The 21,809-nt window shown below is 39.3% G+C and overlaps 1 protein-coding gene across 1 annotated transcript in view; it reads right to left on the bottom strand.

Moving 5' to 3' along the window:
- The window catches only part of LOC124555711 (carbohydrate sulfotransferase 11), a 43,455-nt gene that overhangs the window by 5,781 nt on the left and 15,865 nt on the right, over positions 1 to 21,809 (bottom strand). Inside the window, exon 3 of the mRNA XM_047129719.1 lies at positions 1,072 to 1,253. Coding sequence (XP_046985675.1) covers positions 1,072 to 1,253 — 182 coding nt within the window. The remainder of the gene's footprint in view (positions 1 to 1,071; positions 1,254 to 21,809) is intronic.

Raw genomic sequence — 21,809 nt, 5'->3', positions numbered from 1 at the left:
TGTGATGGACATCAGCTGCCACTCTTTTCATCAAGTATTCATTACCTAGTCTTCCCATGATCTACAGTAATTATCTACCAATACACCTCTGTACACAAGATGATCATCTGTTAGCATTTCTGCAGAACAATTGCCATCATCTACCTAGTCATTATTGTTCAATGAATAATGGCACACAACTAATACAGTTCTTTGATGGGTACTTAAGGATATATTCGCTTTTAATATCTTTCCATTGATGCTGATACACTGAATTCTTTCTGCTTTGAGACACTTTCCAGTTTACATACTTTCAGTGTTTCCATTGTCTACATTGTATTGTTTATTGTCTTTGCAGCATTTGTAATGTCATATGAAGGTTTTTCATTTATGAATTTATTGCCTCTTGAGACCTCAAATTACAGTTGAAAGTCATTTGTATTTGAAAAAAAGGTAGTTACTCTCACTCATGAGGTACAGAAATTGGTGAATTTGTTGAAGATTTCAAAGTTAAAACAAACAAACAAAATTTTAGCAAGTTGAATATTCCCCAATATTATGTACAATTTATTTCCATCATTTTAACAACTGCATTACATTCATTAAATATACCGAACTTTTTACAGTAAAAGCTACACAACTATTTTTTAGTATTTATCTTGTCATCATGTATAGCTTTTAAATCTTTAAATAAGTTGTGGGGCCTGGTGCCATTATCATATTAGATGATTCACCATGATTCACAAGTCCTGGCAGTTGCATGTACAACATATTATTGAATTTTATTGAATCTGGTAATTGGTGGTAATTTTTCATAGAAGGTAATACCTTTACAATACCAACACACAAAGAGCAAGATTATGTCCACGTGAAGTTCTGCCACATATATATGAATTACTTAGATCTAACACTAAAATACAATGAAAGTTTAAAGAGGTTTTTGAGGTATCCTGCAAACTTGGCTTAGCAACACCAAGAAAAGTAAGTCAGACTGATCCTCTATTGAATAATGAATGAATCAATTTGTTTGTCAAAACAATATTTTCATGTCCAACACAAACTTTCTTAAGTATTTACAGTCAGTAAACATACCTTTGGAACATAACAGTATAGAAGTTTATGTACTTTGTCAACTAAAATATGGTCTAGGAGATCCTTCTGCAACTGTGGATGCTGCACAGGGCAGTTTCTCTCTAAATGACTCTTTCTCTTCAAATAGAGATCATCAACTGACACAGGTTTTAAAATATAATGCAAGTACTCATGTTTAACATCTGAAATATTAAAAAAATTACAAGTTACAGTTTCAAAGTCCAAATACACTCATTCATGAAAAAATTTACTTTTACGGAGTCAGATGCCAAATAATAATAATAATAATAAGGAAAGACAATAATAATAATAATAATAATAATATCTTAACACTTAAACAAGAAAAAGTTCACACAGTGTAACAGATGGAGTTTGAACCCATAATTATAATTAAGGCAAATGTCAAACTGACCTATATCTTTTCATGATGCAAACGACATGTCATGCAAAAGTAGCTGATGCAATAGTAATTTATGTTATGCAGAGAATAACTGAAAAGTACGTATGACCAGGATAGCTCATAGACGTGAGGGAAGTGGATCCAACTAGTCTAATCATAACATAAATAGCAATAAATCAGAATAAAAAGGCATGTCAATAGATCTTAACATCATATGTGTTGGTTAGGACGAACACTCACCAACAAATATTCTGCAGATTTTGAAATTAATGAGTAGCTATACAGTAATGCAGAAGTCATACTATATACAAGGGGTATTTTTTTTATATAAGGTCCCTCGGTCAACAAGAGTGAGAATGATGTGTCACTACCACAGTGTGCATTCATGTCTGCTCTCAGCATGTTTTGATGCATTTAGATGTCAATTGCAGCATTATTCTCTGTCTGCGGACTGAACTGTACAAGTTCATAGTATTTAAGTAATTAGATACTTGACTACAAGAAACTTGGTGGCAGCGGCAGAAATTCACTGTCAGATATGTGAAGTTTATGGTAGTAATGCTATGAGTGACAGTAAAGTTTGAAAGTGGGTGAGAATGTTCAAGGATGGGTGGGTTAATAAGCATGATGAGCCACACACTGAGTGACCAATTTCTGTAGATTTGGTTTGTGATGTGGACAGCAAAATTCAAGATGATTCATGATTTCAAAGTTATCAATTGAATTTCCACAGGTTTCAAGGTCAGTTTTCTACATCACTGTTTTGGAGAAACTGAACTATCGAAAGCTATGTTCTTGGTGGGTTCCAAGACTGCTTTCTGATGACCACAAAAGAAACAGATTTGGTTGCACTTTATTGTATTTGACGTAATAAATCAGGAAAGACATGAATTGCGAATACATGGAAAGAAGGATCCTTTATTGTATGATTATATGATAGCGGAACAAACACTGGTAGCAGTTACTTCTGTAAAATATCTGGGAGTATGCGTGCGGAACGATTTGAAGTGGAATGATCATATAAAATTAATTGTTGGTAAGGCGGGTACCAGGTTGAGATTCACTGGGAGAGTGCTTAGAAAATGTAGTCCATCAACAAGGACGTGGCTTACAAAACACTCGTTCAACCTATACTTGAGTATTGCTCATCAGTGTGGGATCCGTACCAGATCGGTTTGACAGAGGAGATAGAGAAGATCCAAAGAAGAGCGGCGCGTTTTGTCACAGGGTTATTTGGTAACCGTGATAGCGTTACGGAGATGTTTAATAAACTCAAGTGGCAGACTCTGCGAGAGAGGCACTCTGCATCGCGGTGTAGCTTGCTCGCCAGGTTTCGAGAGGGTGCGTTTCTGGATGAGGTATCAAATATATTGCTTCCCCCTACTTATACCTCCCGAGGAGATCACGAATGTAAAATTAGAGAGATTAGAGCGCGCACGGAGGCTTTCAGACAGTCGTTCTTCCCACGAACCATACGCGACTGGAACAGGAAAGGGAGGTAATGACAGTGGCACGTAAAGTGCCCTCCGCCACACACTGTTGGGTGGCTTGCGGAGTATAAATGTAGATGAATTTTGAGAACACACTGTAACAAGAGAAGACTTGGGAGCCTCACACGACTTCTGAGTCCAAGCAACAGTCAATGAAATGGAGACATTGCCAACAAGACTGAAAGCCAAACAGACAATGTCAGCACGAAAGATCACAGAACTGCCTTTTGAGACAGGAAAGGGAGTTTGTTAGTGCCAAGAGGGACAACAATCAATTCTGATGCATATCGTGTGACCCCAAGGAAACTCTGGCCTGTGGTGCGACTTAATGCCTTCTGACATGAGGATGATCCATTTCAATGCAAGACCACATGTTTCTGCACAAACACAAGATTTGATAACATCTTTCAGATGGGAACTGTGGTGTCACCGCCAGACACCACACTTGCTAGGTGGTAGCCTTTAAATCGGCAGCGGTCCATTAGTATACGCCGGACCCGCGTATCGCCACTGTCAGTGATTGCAGACCGAGCGCCGCCACACAGCAGGTCTAGAGAGACTTCCTAGCACTCGCCCCAGTTGTACAGCAGACTTTGCTAGCGATGCTACACTGACAAATACGCTCTCATTTGCCGAGACGATAGTTAGCATAGCCTTCAGCTACGTCATTTGCTACGACCTAGCAAGGCGCCATTACCAGTTTATATTGAGATTATGTATACACAAGAGCGATGTACACCACTTATGGATTAAAGTTAAGTATTACATCAACTACGTACTTTATTTGCTACTATTAATTCCCTTAACTGTTCCAGACCTCGCGCCAGCCTGCGTGAGCTTAAGCGTGTGCCTTTCGGCTTCCTCTCATAGTGACTTGGCTGTCTTGCCAAGTCACAACAGGAACAACTGGATCATCCACCTTACAGTCCATACCTAGCACCCAGAGATTTTCACTTGTTTCCATACTTAAAGCAGTTCCTTCGAAGTCAATGGTTCAGCAATGGTGAAAAAGTGAAACCTGCTGACATGGACTGTTTCTTCACAGATGGCAAACTTCTTTGAAATCGGAATTCAAAATTTCTTTTCTTTATACCCTTCGATCTTCTGCGCTCTTGTCTTACAAAAATTTATCACTTGTTTTAGTTCTTTCCTGTAGCCAATTTCATTCCACGTATCATTAGACATCCATTCTTCCCTTTGATGTGTCTTGTATCCTAACTTGTTCTCTTCAACATCTAGATACCTGTCTTCACAATTTTGCAAACCTGTTTTAATTCCTTCCAGCATGAAGTTTTCATCAGACAGAACTTGGGAGCTGTTTTGTTGTTAAAGGGCAAATCTTTCTTTTATATGTTGGTCTTTTAACCTTACCACATCTATTATTTTGCTACTGTGATTCAACTGTGTTCTATTTGCCACTATTATCAATCTGAACTCAGCCAAAACTAGGTGGTGGTCACTTACAACATCCGCACATCTCTTATTTCTGACATTTAGCACACAGCGATGAAACTTGCAGCTTATGGCTGTGATCTCCCTGATTTTCAGCAACATGATCTGGTGGAATCCATGTTACCTTATGGCAGTTGTGATGTGGAAACAGTGTGCCTCCATTGACTAGGTCATGCTCAGTACACACATCTATCAGCAGTTGACCATTTGCATTTCTATTCCCAATGCTGTGTACACCCAGCAGTTTTGCATCATCATCAAACAACTCCCAATGAAAATCTGTAGGTGTGAAGGGCCATTTAAGAGCAAGGATGGGATGATGATTACAAACCAACAAGCACAGCTACAGAGATGGGAAGATCATTTCAAGGAGCTGTTAAATTTTAAAGATAACCAAGAGGAACAGGTGAGGGATCTTCCAGAGGAACTCAAAGCAGATGAAGATAATCTGCGAAGTCCAACAATGGGCGAAACTAGGAGTCCTTTCAGAAGCCTAAAATGCAGAGACCCCCGGCCTATAAAACATAGCACCAGAGCTGTTAAAAGCCGATATCGAAAGTAGTGTTAAAATGCTTCAGCCCTTGCTGAACAATATTAGGCTGGAAGAGAAATCCCCAAAGGAATGGAAAAGTGGATTGGTGGTAAAGTTCCCAAAAAAGGAAATTTGTTGGCTTGTAACAACTGGCATGGTATTACACTGCTATCAGTACCCATAAAGCCCTCACCACTTATTTTAAATAGAATTAAGGATTCCGTTGAAAACTGACTGCATAAAGAACAGGCTGGTTTTGGGAACAATGCAGTTGTGTTGATCTTATTAGTGCTCTTTGGATCATATTAGAGCAAAGCACAGAATTTAGGGCAACCATGTACATGGAACTCATTGATTTTGAATATGCCTTTGATTATGTGAAACATCAAGTGCTGTGGCTGGTGTTGAAGTATGGTACACCACAGAAGATCCTAATAATCAAAGATCTGTAATAACTAGAGTCTGGCAGGACTGTATAATATCACAGCTTATACTCTTCTTACCTGTCCTTGACTCAGTTATGAGAAGAGTCACTGTGGGTAGGAGATGGGGAGTCCATGAATGTATGGAGGATTTGGATTTTACCGATGACATAGTTTTATTAGTTCAAAGGCTGGCATATGAAAGCTAAATTAAGTTCACTAAAAAAAGAAGAAGAGACTGCTGGGCTCAAGATAAATACAGGTAAAACAAAGGAAATGAGGATACATTCTGGGACTGTAGAAGTATTGCTGCTTGTAGCGGAGCAGCAAATGGAGATTGTGAGTTCATTCCCATGTCTGGATAGCGTCTTGACAAAAGATGGTGGAGCTGGAGAAGTGAAGAGCCATGTAAAGAAGGCCTATCCTACCTTCATGCAACTGTATCCAATATGGAGAAACAGAAACATCACATGCAAACTAACAGTTGCATTTTTACTATAAATGTGAAAGCTGTCCTATATGCCAGTGAAGTTGGAAAGTTGATAAAAAGATAACAACACAGTTGCAGAGTTTCGCAAATAGGTATCTTCAGCATATAATGAACATCTGGTGGCCAGAAAAAATAAGTAATGAATATCTCTGGAGAAAAACAATCCAGACACCAATAGAAGAACAGATACGTGATGGAAAATGGAGATAGCTGGAGCACACATTGCGAAAACCAGATGGATCAATCGAAAAGACGGCATTGGAATGGAATCCTCAAGAAACAAGGAAGAGAGGCAGGCAGGCCTAAAGGTACATGGAAGAGGAAGCAAGGAGAGTTGGCAAGACCTGGGTGGAATTGAGGGAAATGGCCAGAGACAGAAATAGATGGCAAATTCTCCAAGATGCCCTACACCCCATAGGGGGCAAAGGAATTAAGTAAGAATTCTTGAGTGGAATGACAAACACCTGAACAACATAGGAATCATGTGGAAGAGTAGATAAATGTATGCAGGTATAAATACAAAATTCAAATGATGTTTACAGTATTTTTCTTCTTATTAAAATGGACCTCATTTTAAAAATACCCTTCACACAGTGAATCTAAAACTGCAACCATTTTAAAATCAAATAAGAAAAACCACCAATCCAAAGCACATTGTTTATATTATTAAGTCACCATTTCAAAAGCTGGGCATATCACTATACTGGCACAGTAGAAACCTGTACTCAAACTTTAAACCTGGTTATGATTAACACATTGTTGACCATGTAATTATTCATCACAAATTACTTGCTCAGTCTGAGCAGCATGTACAAACCATTTGGTTATGACCCATTTAAAGAAAATGTTCTACTGAACTGATTTAGACAAGCTAAGGGAAAACTAAACTAAGATGTCTGAATTATAGTTAGAATGTTTGCCAGATATCTTCAATGGAAAACAGTTTATGCAGTGTGGACTTTAGACGATCTATCACGGAAATAGGTGAAAGCAAATGAAAGGTGGCAAAGAGTGTCACCTAACCACCTCCAGTAAAGGGCTGGTGTAGTTCAGTGTGAGAATGACTGTTAGCTTATCACTTTGACGGTGAAGACTCATGATCAATTGGTTGGTCAGGAGACACAGCAGGAATACCATAAGAATGAGCCAAGATTTGAACAGATTAGGTCCATCACAAATTACAGCTTTCAGAACGGTATGAAGGATTCTGAGGTGGATGGTCACAATTCCAGAACACAATGGAAGATAGATGAAGCACAGAGATTGTGTAGTTCAGATGTACTGAATGAGAGGTGTACCATGTAATGATGGTCCTTACATTTCATGTCACTTGAGATTTGGACATATATTGTTTGATGGCAGCAAGGCCACTGGCATGGGAGATATTAGTTCACAAGCAGGTGGCATCAACAATGACAAACAGAGAGGCACAGTAATTGGACAGTAACTTTGTAAAGGCAATGGAGGCATTGATATGTATCACTAACATACAGAGGAAGGTCGCAGTCAATGGGATGTATGTGGTGGTCAGTTTAATACAGGATCACAGAAATCAACAATAATGTGGCACCTGAGATGTCTTTAGCACATAGGGTAGCGTGCAAGTCAGAGGGGATGTGGTTCCACAAAAATCTCTGTTCATATGGAACCCAAGAAGCACCAAAATATCTCCACATTGGTAACTACCTCTTTGTAAGCTAGAATCCCCCACCCCAAATCAATACACAGATAAAAGATCTGCAGGTACAAGTAATACGTTCATCACTATGCTGAGGTCCTGCCAAGGCCATCCCAGACAAGGCATTACCCCCAGCCCTTCCCCAAATCTGATTCCCCTCACAGTCACCCTCAATACATGGCCTAAAACAGATCTTCCATGTCACATTTTTCCTCCTCCTCATTACACAGTACCATGACAGATTGGGACACTATAACCCCATACTGTGCCCATGGTTTTGACCACCATCCATTGTGCCCTGAAATGAAGAGGATCTCTCCAAAATCCTTCCAAACCACTAATAAAAGGGTATTCCACAAACTATTCAATACATAAAATATTGTGTTGTCTTTATGCTAGCTCTCAAAGCATTACCATGTGTATCACACCCATTTCAAAATGCAGATGTAAGAAAGATAGTACCCAGTGATCGTCACGGCTATTCTCTTCCATTAGAGACAAGGTTATTTGTGTAGCTGTTAGCTTCTTTGAATTGTAGAGATGAAACTGCATATGAGACTCCCTTCATTCCTGCGAACATCCTGTTCTTCAACCATTCACCTCTGCTAATTCTTACCTTCATCCTACTCACCCCTATCCCCTTTGCTCTGGCCCTAACTTTTGTTAGGTTTATAAGATTATGCATCTCCATCTGCATCACTATTTCAGAAGTCTCCCTCCCATCTTGTTTGCATCATTGCAGGCTCTACAATGATTATAAAAATGGTCACTATTTGTTTATTTACAAATCACTTAATTCACACACAGGCCTTTTTTGCATCTCTGAGTGCTTTGAATTTTTTGTTTTATTCTTTTTTAAGAAAATTACTACAGTTAAGTAAGGTTTTATCACTTATGACATGTTCAACATGGCAACACACATTTTCAAATTACCTGAGTGATGTAATATCACACCAGCAACTCCTAAACCATGATGCCACATGCCTCATCAAAATACTCTTGAAAGATTAAACTATTTGGTGACATCTTTCTCTTACTGGCTCTGAAATTATTCTACACAAAATCCTCTATTTTCTGCATGAAGGAAATAAATTGTGCACCTTATTGCTATGAGGCAGCAGCACTAATTTTTGAAAATCTTTAAACATGCAGAAAAATGATGCAAAGGTTACCACAGTAAAAAATTCATGCAATCTACAAATACACATAACTGAGACTAAAAACAATTGGAATACATGTGTACAGCTCCATTGATCATATGGAATGTATAAATGTTATTTCAAAGGCACTGCAGGTGTTTGAAGTCCAATTTTTTCACTCTAAACATTTGTTAGTAGGGATGATAAAAAAAAAGCATAAAATAAGCACATAAGATAGGTGGCAATGAAAGAATGTGCTAGGCAATCACAAGAGAATATTTTGTAGAGAATTAAATTTGAATGTTGGACATGTCCAATAATGAGCATAAATTACAGCTTTATAAAAACTACAGAAAGGTTAAAAGGTGTGTGACACACTAAAAAGTCAATGGACAAATTAAAATAAATTTAAGGCGTCTGCTACACCTGTTTGTTTATGTCTGTGGCGCCGTTGAGGTCGACACCAGCATCGATCTGAGGATCATCTTCAAACTAAACTAAGATTATCTTTGGCGAAACGGCCACGTCAGTTCTTTGTAAGCCTTGCTTGTGTAAAGAGGTGAACAAATGAACTATCGCAAAATGGGAGTATTGTTTGGTGTAACCGACCCGAACATCTCCCTCATGTTCTACTACATTATGAGACAAAATTCATAAAAGGTCAGTTCAGTGTTACTGTACTTCCTTCTAATGATGTTGCAACAGATACATTTAAAGTGTATCAAAATAATTTTTTGCAAGGATAAATATCTTATCGTAGCTTAAACAATGCAAGGGTCACTTCAGAAAGTATGAAAAAGGAAGGATTCTATTCTACAGTCACATTTTCAAGGAGATAGTGCAACAGCAGTAGCTAATCTTTTTTTTATCCAGATTTTGTGTGATATTATTTCTGCATCTACAGAAAATTGTGACAGAAAAATAGTTGTGTGTAATGAAGTCAGTATGGTCCTCCAGAATTAGAAAGCAATGCAGTTAGTATGGCCTTCCAGAATTACACTTGAGTTTTTTTTTCTTTTTATCATAAATGTTGAGACTGCTTTGATGCACCCAGCACAATTTGCCAAGTTACTTTCCTGTAGCAGCCTCATCATCTCAGAGCAGCACTTGCACCCAGTGTCCACAATTATGGGTTGGACATATTCAAACCTCTGTCTTCCCCTACAGTTGTATCTCCGACTGCCGTTGGTGTTACTCCCTAATATCTTAATGCATGTCCTACCCCTCTGTCCCATCTCTGCCAGTGTTTTCCAAAAATTTCTTTTCTTCTCATTTGTTCATAAAATTTTCAAGGATTCTTTTATAGAACTGCACCTCAATAATTCCGATTTCAAATTTGTAATCTAAATGTCTTTCTCAAATCAAGGCCAATGTTTGATAATAATAGATCACTTTTGGACAGGAACGTCATCTTTTCCTGTGCGAGTCGCTTTTTATGTCCTCCTTGCTTCATCTGTCTTGCTATTTTGCTTCTACAGTAGAAAAATTCCTTCACTTTGTCTACTTATTAATTGCCATTTTTTCTGTTAAGTTTATTGCTAATATCATTTCTGTGACTCGTCATTAGCTTTATCTTTCTTTGATTTTCTCTCAATCCATTTTCTGTGTTCAGTATGCTATTCATTCCATTCAACAGGTTTTGCAATTCTTCCCTGCAGTCACTGAAAATAGCAATGTCATTAGTGAATCTTATCATTGATATACTTTGACCCTGAATTTTGAGCCTACTATGGAACCTATATTTTATTTCTATCGTCGTTTCTTCAATGTACCAATTGAACAATAAGGGAGAAAGTTGGCATCCATGTTTTACATCCTTTTTAATGCAAGCACTTTGTTCTTGGTCATCCATTCTTATTATTCCCTCTTGGTTTTTGTACATATTGTATATTACCCATATTTGCTTATAGCTTATGCTGTCAAATATATTTTTAGTCAAGGAAGCCTATAAAACCAGGTTAATTTTTCTTAAGCCTTCCCTTCCATTATCACACACAATGTCAAAACTGCTTCTCTGATACCTTTACCTTTCCTAAATCCAAACTGAAAATCATGGTGAGCTTTTTCTTTTCCATTCTTCTGTACATTATTCTTATCAGCAATTTGCTTGCATGAGCTGTTAAGCTGACTGTGTGATAGTTCTTGCACTTATCTGCTATTGCTATTTTTGAGACTGTGAGGATTATATTTTTGCAAAAGTCTGATAGTATGTTTCCAATGTCCACTCTGACCACTACTGGATCACTATGTCAATAAATAAATAAATGTCTTCCAAACTGACTCCCATTTCTGTTTCTATCATGCTATCAGACAGAGGCTTTCAACGTATCTCCTTGCATCTATCCACTCTATTCTGTCGGGGGGGGGGGGGGGGTAGGTAGGTGTGCAATGACCGATACAGGCTGGTGGGAGCCACGTTCGTTATTGGTGAGGAGGTGCTTGACTTCCCAGCTGATGGTGAGGGAGACAGAAGACCATAGAGGGTGACTCCAGAATGTAGCATCGTAGGAGTGTGAGGATGACAGTCTGCAGACAGACATGAATGCAAACGTAACAATTCTTTATTATTCCATTGACTTTAGCAATATCATGTGAGTGCCCTCATCCTGGTTGCTGCCTGGTATCATTCCGTGCTGTCCTAGAGTAGAAGTGGCAAAAACAGGTGGCAGCCCCACGGTGTACACACACAGCTGGAAGGCAGCATGCACACTCAGTGAATGTAGCCAGACCGGATGCAGAATCAGCAGCAGTGGGCACAGCTCTTGGATTGCCTTGGCACGGCATTCAGGTGACATATTCTAGTGTGGTGGACCAGTGCCTCTGTGATGTGGCAGACGGTGATGGGGCCTTTAACAATTGCTGGAGAGCAACAGCTGGTGGACCCCAGTAACACAGAGCTGAGAGGAATCTCAGTCTTGCCTTGGACCATGAGGCAGCAGCGGGATCCCAGCAATGTCATCCCACAGAGGTGGCAGAGGGCAGAGCTGCTGAGTTTCTAGGCAGTCAGGCAGCAGTCCACAGTTCAAAGCTCAGTTAGGGCAGTGGTGGCTACATCATCAGTATGGTTTTGACTTCAATGGAGCAAATGGCACAGCCTGGGTGGCCCAACACGACCCAGTTGTCCTGGTAATGACTTGCTGGCCACTAGGTGGCCACTAGGGGTATAAATACAGCTGTCTGTCTGTCAGATGACCAGGTGGAAGGCATATCACTGCCATATTTTGCTAAGTTGATGAACACAATGGCTAACACAGGAGTTTCATGAAGGGGTGGTCAATGCCCTGGGCTCTGGCCACTGACTTGTAGTAGTATATGGCTAAGTCACATCTCCACAATATCCTTTCTTCCAAGAGTACTAATCCTGCAGTCCAACACACAGATTTAATCTGCTAGGAAGTCTCACACCAGTGTACATACCACTGCACAGTTAAAAAATCGTTCTGGGCACTGAAGTATTTCTTCATCACCCAAAGTTTCTTTGCAGTTATCTTCCTTGGACCTGTCTCTCTAACTTTTGTTACTGCCCTTTTCTGAGATGTCCATTCCTCTTCAACTGAACTCCATACTGTGGTATTCATTACCTTGGTATCTAAAGCCTCAGTGATCTTTAAACACACACAAACATTTCTCAATATTTCAGTATCCCTCTTCTTTCCACGCTGATTTTTCCTGTAATTCTTTCAAGATTTTACCTACTTTTCATCATTACTAATTTGTGATCTGAGTATATACCCACTCTTGGATACATCTTAAAATCCAATATCTAATTCTGGAAACTCTGTCTCACCACAATTTAATCCATCTGGTACCCACTGTCAACTAGGCCTTTCCCAAGTACACATCCTCCTGTTGTAAATTTTGAATAACGTTTTCACTTTTCCTAGCTGAAGTTTATTCAGAACTCAACTAGTTTCTTCCTCTATCATTCCTGATACAGAGCTCACATTCTTCTGTAACTCTGTCTTGTATTTCTTACCCATCACAGGGTTCCAGTCCTCCATAATTATTACATTGCCATGTTCCTTTACATACATTGTCCATTCACTGCCTGACATTGTCAATGCGCAAATGCAATAAGAAATCACTGTACACAACAATTTAAACCTTTGGTGGGTGGAATAGGGCTATGATGATGAGGAAACCAAGGTGGCGTATGGAGAACAACAACACACACCATAAACGACTAGCACCACCACACGAGTTGAGATGACCACATTTTTAATTTTCATTGTGTGTTGGCACTAGTTGTTTATGGTGCATGTTGTTTTACTGCAGAGCTACTAGCCCTCTGCAACCTTAAACCAGCCCTGCCCTTACTCACAAGAGCTCTCTGTTTCTGTTATTCTGATGTACTATATGGCAACTTTTGAGGAGTACTTGCAAATTTAAATGTAAATATATACTTGAAGAATATGGATTCAACAGGTGAGAGGAGTGGCAGATAAGACTTGCCATAGAAGTGGAAGCTCATGCAAAGTCATCTCTTTCAGGTGTGTGTAAGAGTTACATTCTACCTTGGCAGCTACTTAATTAAGTTTTTATAGCTGCACCTACTGTTACACCCAAGTCACTGTTCAACATATGAGGAGATATTTCGTACCATTACTAGTCATTACCTTTTCTGTTCCAGTCTTGGAGGAGCACAGGAAAATTAGCTGTACACCTGCACCTACACAATTCTATTTCTTTTTATACTGTTGTTGTGGTTCTTACGTGAGGAATGTAATGAGGCAGCAGAATCATCATACAATCTGTTCTGAACATTTGTTCTTTACACTTCTCCAACATCATTTTATGAAATTTCCATTTAATACCTCTGAGCACATCCAAAATAAACTCACACTGATCAAACTGGTTGGTTAAAATGTTAGTGGCACATAGTTAAATTCCTTTGTTTCCTCCTTTTACTTGACTGGGCGAAGATCCCAAACATGAAAAAATAAAAAAAACACCTGCATATGAGTCTCACATGCCTTTGTAGAATAACTCAACTTCTCATAATTCTCCTAATAAATCAAGCTGCCTTTTTGCCTCCTGTCCCTCTTCTATGACTGATTTTAATAGTTTGTCCTTCAACACTGTTTTGTAACATCAGACAAATATTTAATTAATGTAGCCAAGTCCATTAGCACACCACTAGTGCTGCACTTGAATAGTATTGGACTTATCTTTGAAAAGAACTGTGAGATATAATATTGGTTTCACAGGTAACAAAAGGATACATAAGCAAAATAATGAATTCACATTGACTGAAGAAGACATGGTCTGAAAATTTGACAATGTGTTTCCCTCAATAAACAATAAGATTCAACTTTAGATCAGAGGCCATAAAAACCAATCTCTAAAACACTACTGATTATGCTTACTACAGTCACATATACACTGTATGTTGGGAGTGGGTTAATGCATGTAGGCAAGAAGCACAGAGTGAATAATCAACCTACAAATGAATACAGTCAGGATGATATAAAGTTTGTGCATGTACTTGAGACTTTCCTCAAATTTTGGAAGACTTATCCCGAACATTAGAAGCTCAGGTAGTACAATCCATACAGTCTACTGGTTCCAAAATGTTCTGCAAGAAGCAACCAAATGTTATTTATTACCACATTGTCTGGTTTGAGGCAAAATGATTTAGAAACATTCTCTCTGGGAGGGAGTAGTGGATAGAGAAAGCTTCACCTGTCAATAGTACTATTTTCTGACCACATTGTGCTCTAAAGCTAGAGAAAGACAGGAGAATCATAGCTTGGTCCATCAATCTAGATAAAGTGAGCACAGATGCTGGAAAAGTAAGACCTAATATTAAATGGGCATCCTGTTCAAGACTTATAATCATGAAAGTATATTTACACAATCAATGCTGTTGCCACAAGGTTACTAAATTCAAGTAGCAAAATTCACTGTGCTTCCACTGGAAATTCCATGCTCTGGGAAAAAAGGGCCGCATTGACAGTTTAAAGATGATGCCTTCAAATTATTTAAGTCAACAAAGTTGTTATACAAATTACATCCAAGAGAGAAATTAGTCACTTCTTACATAAGTACTATCAAACCTATATTAAAGGATAGGCAATGCATTTCGAAAGTGAACATATTTACGCCTAATCTGAATATAGCAATGCAGCATAATGATCCTCCAGCACCAGAACAACACAGCTGTGTGTTGGTGTGTGTGCTGTCTGCAGGCGTGTGTGCTAAAGAAGATAGCACATTTTTAAAATGAGCTAATGTGTGCACGTTTTTGTTAGTCACTACTCACCCCTCTATGTCTCCAAATACAGGGGGTGGTTTTTTTCACTCATTCCATTGTTGCTATTCTATCCATAACTTTCCAGCAGCTTATTAATATTCCACATTGGTTAAGTCAACAAGACCAATATAGCAAGACCATTAAATGTAACTGATAATTATAATTTGAATTAACAACACTTGGATATGTAACATTAACTGTTGTACTAGTGGGTCACATCATTCTTCTGTAATATGCATGGCTTCTGACATGACTAGCTAAGTCTTTACTTCATCTTGAATGTATTTAGTACAGTTCCTCAAACAATACTGTAACTTGAAGCTGTCACCAAAGTAGTACATATCAAATATTACCCAGACCAATTCTGTTGAGGTGGTAAATCACAAAGCACAGAGAAGTGCATTCTCTGAGCCAGAAAACATTCAAACTGACACACCTGGAAATACCTTGGATAGTATAGTCTGTCTGCAAACTGAAGAGAGAGCAGGTGAGTCCCCAATCTATAACCCACTACATCACAAGAAACATCTACATGCTGTTTTAGAAGGTCCCACAGAGCACCCTTTAAATTAGTGCCAACATAGTGTGCAGACACACAGAGCAGAATTTATTTTCCACTAAATGCATTAAACCTATACAAAATACAGAACTAGTAACTAATATGTCAAATGGAAGAAATGCACATGAATAGTATCTATGTAAATCCCCTTATGCTGTACCGCACAGCAGATGGGAAACTGATTCTTGAGTCATCCTGTAGCATTCTTCCTGGAAACGGAACTTCCCCCACCACAAGCTCTGCTAGCACTTCAGTTTACTGACAGACTATATGGAGCAATTACATTTTTATGTTGTAGCATATACAGGTATTTTTGCATGCAGCAAAAGTGATGTTAAGCAAGCATTATGTATCTATTTGGTGAGACGAGGTGTTAAGATATATGTAAAATCCATTCACTCAAATTCGGAGAAATATTCAGTAATATAACAAACAATCTACATAACATTTTAGTCTCATACATGAAAACCAAGACACTCAACCAACAACAGAGAGTTCTAGTTCGCTTGCTAACAGTATTTAGATAGTTAAATATACTACTGCACTACAGAGATGTAAAAGTGGTATAATATACACTTGGATAGCAGACAGCAAGAGAAGTGACATACCCTGCTCCTTGTCTTGGTTACAGCTTTTCAACCAGGATTAACTGAAAGAAGAGCTTCAGTTAGCATTGTGTTAAATAGAAGCCAGCATGCAGAGAGAGTTTTCAGTTTTTCTTGTTTTAACAGACTGCCTGGAAAACAAGTAACAAAACACAGTCATTTATTTTGACACACACAAATTATATTCTCAAGTATTTCAAAAAACAACATATCTGTGAAGTGTGATTAAATATCTTTGACAATGCTCAACTTTTTAATTTATTTCTCTAAATAATTACAGTCCTACAAAAGGATCAAAAATGGGACATTTTCATTGACATCTCAATACCAAATCTGCAGTGGAAATCAGAACATCACTCATATCTCACTGCTAACGTAGGAATGGTCTTTTCTTTTCCCTTCTCATTTCTTCTTCACTGCTGCAGATAGTTAAACCATTTAGGTCAAAACAAATGCACTAATCCACATAAAAACAGGTTAAAGTAACTGATACAGTAAATTTCAGTAACATCATCTTACTGCGATTAACTGCAAATCTAAACCCCCATGTTTTGATTTCATTTTGATGTAGTGATTCCTTTAACTACATTTTGTACAACACAATTTTAAAATTGTGGTAGTATTTCTTAAGCACAGAGGGCACTATAACGAAAACGTAAATTTTATTTGCATGCTTTTAACTAGCTGAAACAGGGAAACAGGTGATGTCAATAAAACAATTTGTCCTCTGTCTTAAGTGCAACATTTTGTTTTTATGAAACATCTGTCTAGCACACATGATCTTCAAACTTGATATTTTTATGGCAGATGTAGTGTACACATAATGTAGCTTTAGCCATGAAATTTTTATCATTTCAACCATGTTCACAGTGTAAAAAATTCTAAATTGAAAGTCTCATTCTCCCAATCCAACATTCAGCTTTCCCAAGAATCCACATTTTATTTCCCTTGTGCATTTTACCTTCTCATATTTAGGAGATTACTTCTGCTTCACACATCTTACAAGAAGTCTTTAGTATTCTCTTTATGATTATTATTACACTTCACAGAATTTAGTATATGTAAAAGTAATCTTTTTCCTGGCCTTATAACATGGGATGAGAGATTCCCTTCCTGCTGCACCCCCCTCCCCCCCCACCCCCACCCCTCAAAGACAGAATCTGTGCATACCATCTGTTTGCATCTAGTGTAATCCCATTTCAAAGTGTGTGAACATTTCCAGAATTTCTGTGATCATGTAAATGAGGCAGGACATGGGTACCAGCTGGTATTCACCTAGTCAGATTGCGAACTGCCTAAAAACTGTATCCAGGCTGGCCAACACAAGCCCTCATCATTAATTTGCAGGGCAGATTCGATCTGGGGCCAGTACGCCTCCCCAACTCCCGGAAGTGGTGTGCAAACACATGCAGCTGTCTGTGTAGGTCATTACTATATTTAATATGAAAGAAGTAATCATATTCCTTGTAACGGTTGTGTGAACTATGGAGGTACATTTTCTGCTGCTGCAGAATTAGCTCAGATCTTTAAAAATAATCCTCTTTCATGCCAGAGTCTCTTGCCATAATCTCTTCTGCTGCAGAAAAACACTATCCCCTAAACAGAGTATACATAAAATTAATTCAATTAGTCGATCAACTTTCCACACTTTACTAAGGGTCTCAAGGAACATTTTCAAAGTTTATCTTTAACACTTACTTTTTTTTTACCTCATGGTATCATCAATTTTGTTGACATGTGCCTTTTTCAACTGACATACTTGTCTTTATCTCTCAAAAGCACACTTCCTGTCTGAATGTATGGACTCAGGATCACGTCAGAGTTCAAAGCTTAAGTATAATCAAGAAACTGGGGTATTTTTCCTGAAATTAAGGTTGGAGGATTTATGGAACAAGATACAGCTTAATCACTAGGTCCATACTTCAGAGTCCAATCTGTGAAACTGAAGAGGCATGTCAGAATACAAGCCTGTGCTGAAAAGTAACGCCCCTGAATTTCTTTATTCTATTCTCAACACTGGTTAAGGTATTACGTGTCTCACATATTATTTGGTCACCTTTCCCTCTTCATGGACAAAAGTCGCAAGCCTATGCTGCTAGAGGATTCCGAATTGTAGAATGTAACATGGGGAGTGTAATGCAACTATGTCAATGTGTAACAGACTCTCAGAAAACTGAGAGCACGAAGTTGAAGAGTTCGTCCACACATGGAGCACCCTCTCCTTCGGCGTGACAATGCCAGACCGCACAAGCACAGCGACACCTGCAACAATCTGACACCTTGGCTTCACTGTCATCATCGATCATCCTCCACACAGTCTGACTTGGTCCCATCTGTTTTTCATCTGTTTTCAGAACTTAAAGGTCACCTTCAAGGACTTCACTTTGAGAGTGAAAAAGTGGTGCATGCAGAGGTGAGGTTGTGGCTCCGGCAACAAAGTCAAATATTCTACAGTGACGGCATCAACAAACTGGTCTCTTGTTTGAAGAAATACTTTCATCACCACAGTGACTATGAGAGGAAAAAATATGCAGACATGAGGAATACAGATGTGGAATTTTTATAACATTTGTTTTATTTAAAAAGCTTCAAGAGTTTTTATGTACAGATTCAGAACACCCTCATATAAAAGAAAACCACAGGAAAAAGTCTTACACAACAACAAAATTAATGTGCAATATTTTTACTCAGAGTTCTCACATAGGCTTGACAATGATGTGATGTTTTTTATCACATACACTTGACAGTTATCAACTCTATGACATGGTTCAACAGCACTGTTGACAGTAGATGCAATTCCTGTGAAAGACTAGTGCAGAGGACTAGATGAGTGATTGATTGCAGTTGCACATTTATAGTAGGAAAGTTCTGGTATAATATAAATAATTTATGAGTAAAGGCAGCCACTCACTGAAAAGCAGAAGCACCAAGTCACAAGCCGACACAAAAAAAGAAAGAAAACTTGCTAGCTTTTGGTATGACTGCTTTCTCGATCTAGAGTACACACCAGTGCCCCTCCATAGTTCCAGCTGGATGCACAATGCCCGGATTGCAGTTCAGCAGGTGGACTGAGGAGGGGTAGAGGCTATTTTGTTGGTTGATTAGTTGATTTGGGGGCAGGGACCGAACAGCAAGGTCACTGGTCCCATCAGAAGGAAGTCGGCCATGCCTTTACAAAGGAACCATCCTGGCACTTGCCTGAAGTGATTTATGAAAGTCACAGAAACCCTAAATCAGGATGGCCGGATGTGGATTTGAACTATTGTCCTCCTGAATGTGAGTCCAATGTGCTAACGACTGCACCACTGAGATGGAGGCTGTATGGGGTGGGATGGGTAGAGGGAGAGAGAGGCATGAGGAAGGAGGAGGGGTTGGGTGTAGGTAGCTACCGGCTCTGAAGGCGGTTGCTGGTTTGCTGGCTGGGAATGCAGGAGGGAGGTGCAGCCAGTGCACAGGCTAGGCAAGTGATGCACAAGTTTTGGAGCTGGTGGGGAGCAGCAAGCGATGAAGGTGAAGTATAGATGTGAACTGGGAGGGCTGTTAAACCAGAGGAAGGGAAAACTGTTGGTTGGAGGGTGTAGGGGCAGTGGATTAATGGATATTGCGGCCAACAGGGTTATGGGGGCAAATGTTGCATTGCAAGAATAACTCCCATCTGTGTAGCTCAGAGAATACATTGGTGGAGGGAAGATTCCAGATTGCTCAGGATGAGAAGAAGCCATGGAAACTGAACACGTGCTCAGTTGCATGTTGTGCCACAGGGTGGTCAACTTTGTTCTTGGCCATAATTTGGCAGTGGCCATTCATTCTGGTCCACATTTGGTTGATTTTCATACCAAGATGAAAAGCTGAGCAGTGACTGCAGCTGAGTTGTTTAGGTGGCCCTGCTTCTGATGGGGTAAGATAAGCCTATGGCAGGACTGGAGTAAGAAGTGCCGGGTTGATGGCTTGGGCAGGTCTTGCACCTGGGTCTTCCACAGAGGTGTGACCCCTGTGGCAAGAGGGAGTGGGTTAGGGATGGACTAGGATATTGTGTAGGTTGGCTGGGTGACAACTCCCATCTTAGAAGGGGTGCGAAGGATCTTGGATAGCATGCCCCTCATTTCAGGGCATGACAACAGATACTGTAATCAAAGTCCTGGCGAAGGATACAGTTTAGTTGTTCCAGTCTAGAGTGATACTGGGTGATGAGAGGGGGGAGGGGAAGGGGTGCTCCTTTGTGGATGATTCTTGGGGGAGGTGGAAGAACTGGGGGCGTGTAAGGATATGGCATGAGAAATATGTTTATTACCTAGGTTTATAGAGTAACACCTGTCTGTGAAAACCCTCATGAGACCTTCAGCATACTGGGCATGGAAGTTCTTGAGGCTGCAGCTACACAGTCCATGGGTAGCTAGACTGTATGAGAGAGATTTTTTGGAGTGGGAGGGATGACAGCTGCTGAAATGTTAGTACTGTTGGTGGTTAGTGGGTTTAATTGGGACAGAGGTGTGGATGGAAGAGGTGAATGTCAAAATCGGGGAAGGTGGCACATAGGGTTGAGGACCAATGAAGCAGATAGAAGAAAAGAGTTGCAGTAGTGAAGAAGTGAGGATACAGTATCTTGGCCCTGAGTCCAAATTATGAAGATATCATCAATGAACAGAACTGGACTGGTTTCTTTCCATGATGTTTCTGTAATTTTACCAGCTATAACTTTTCTTTCACAGCAACCTGAGACAAGAAACATTCAGAGCACATTAATGCTGCTGGACTTGTGGTCTGCCTCTGACAAACTAAAGGCATAGGAGCGACCTGCCCTATAAAGCACAGTACAAATGGCATTACATTGTAAACTCTACAAAAAGACTATTCTGCTCACAACAGCAGTGTACGCACGGCAGATATTATGGATTCAACACACTTCCTCTCATTCCATACGAAGCACCAAGCCAATCTAAATCAGGAAGCACTCCTTTCCATTCCAGTTCCTGGTAGAAACTTGATACAGAGATTGCTTTTCCCGCATATATTCCACACACCATTAAAAATTGCATACTAGAGGGTACAAAATACCAAAATTTCATTTCACAATCCATTAGCATATGGACTCCTTTATGCACCCTTTTGAGAACATTAAGAAGTCCTATTATGCTTCCTTGGGGCAATCCACATTTACTTTGGTTTCTGTGGAAGGTTTACCATCCAATGTAGCATAATGGCTTCTTTTAGACTAATATTCATTAAAACAATCACATATTTAGGAACAAAAACTGTAAGATGTGGTACACTGTCAAATGACTTTAGCAAATCCAAGACTACAATCTGTCTGTTCACCTGCAGCTACTGTTTGTAAGATGTCATGACTGAATAAAGAAAGATGTGTGTCACATGACTAGTTTTTCCTGAATCCATGTTGGTTCTTTGAGAGACATTTGCTTTCTTCTACGACATCATAATGTTTAAACTTAGAATGCACTACAGAATTCTGCATGTAATTCTGTGCACCTGATATTTTACCATTTTTTGTAAACAGGAGTGACCCATGCAAGCTCTTTCCCAGTCATGTGGAAGTATTCGCTGGACAAGAGATTCTTGATAAATATGACCAAGGAAAGGACAAAATTCTGCTGCAAATTCGATGTAAATCGTAATCATGCTTAACTTTTTGATACTTGTGAAGGTTATATTACACATCTTACTCAGGAATTCTTTTAGTCTACTGATTTGAATGTGTGA

This window comes from Schistocerca americana, chromosome X (assembly GCF_021461395.2).
Source record: "Schistocerca americana isolate TAMUIC-IGC-003095 chromosome X, iqSchAmer2.1, whole genome shotgun sequence".
Classification (NCBI taxonomy): domain Eukaryota; kingdom Metazoa; phylum Arthropoda; class Insecta; order Orthoptera; family Acrididae; genus Schistocerca; species Schistocerca americana.
This window is presented reverse-complemented; position numbering and strand designations above follow the sequence as displayed.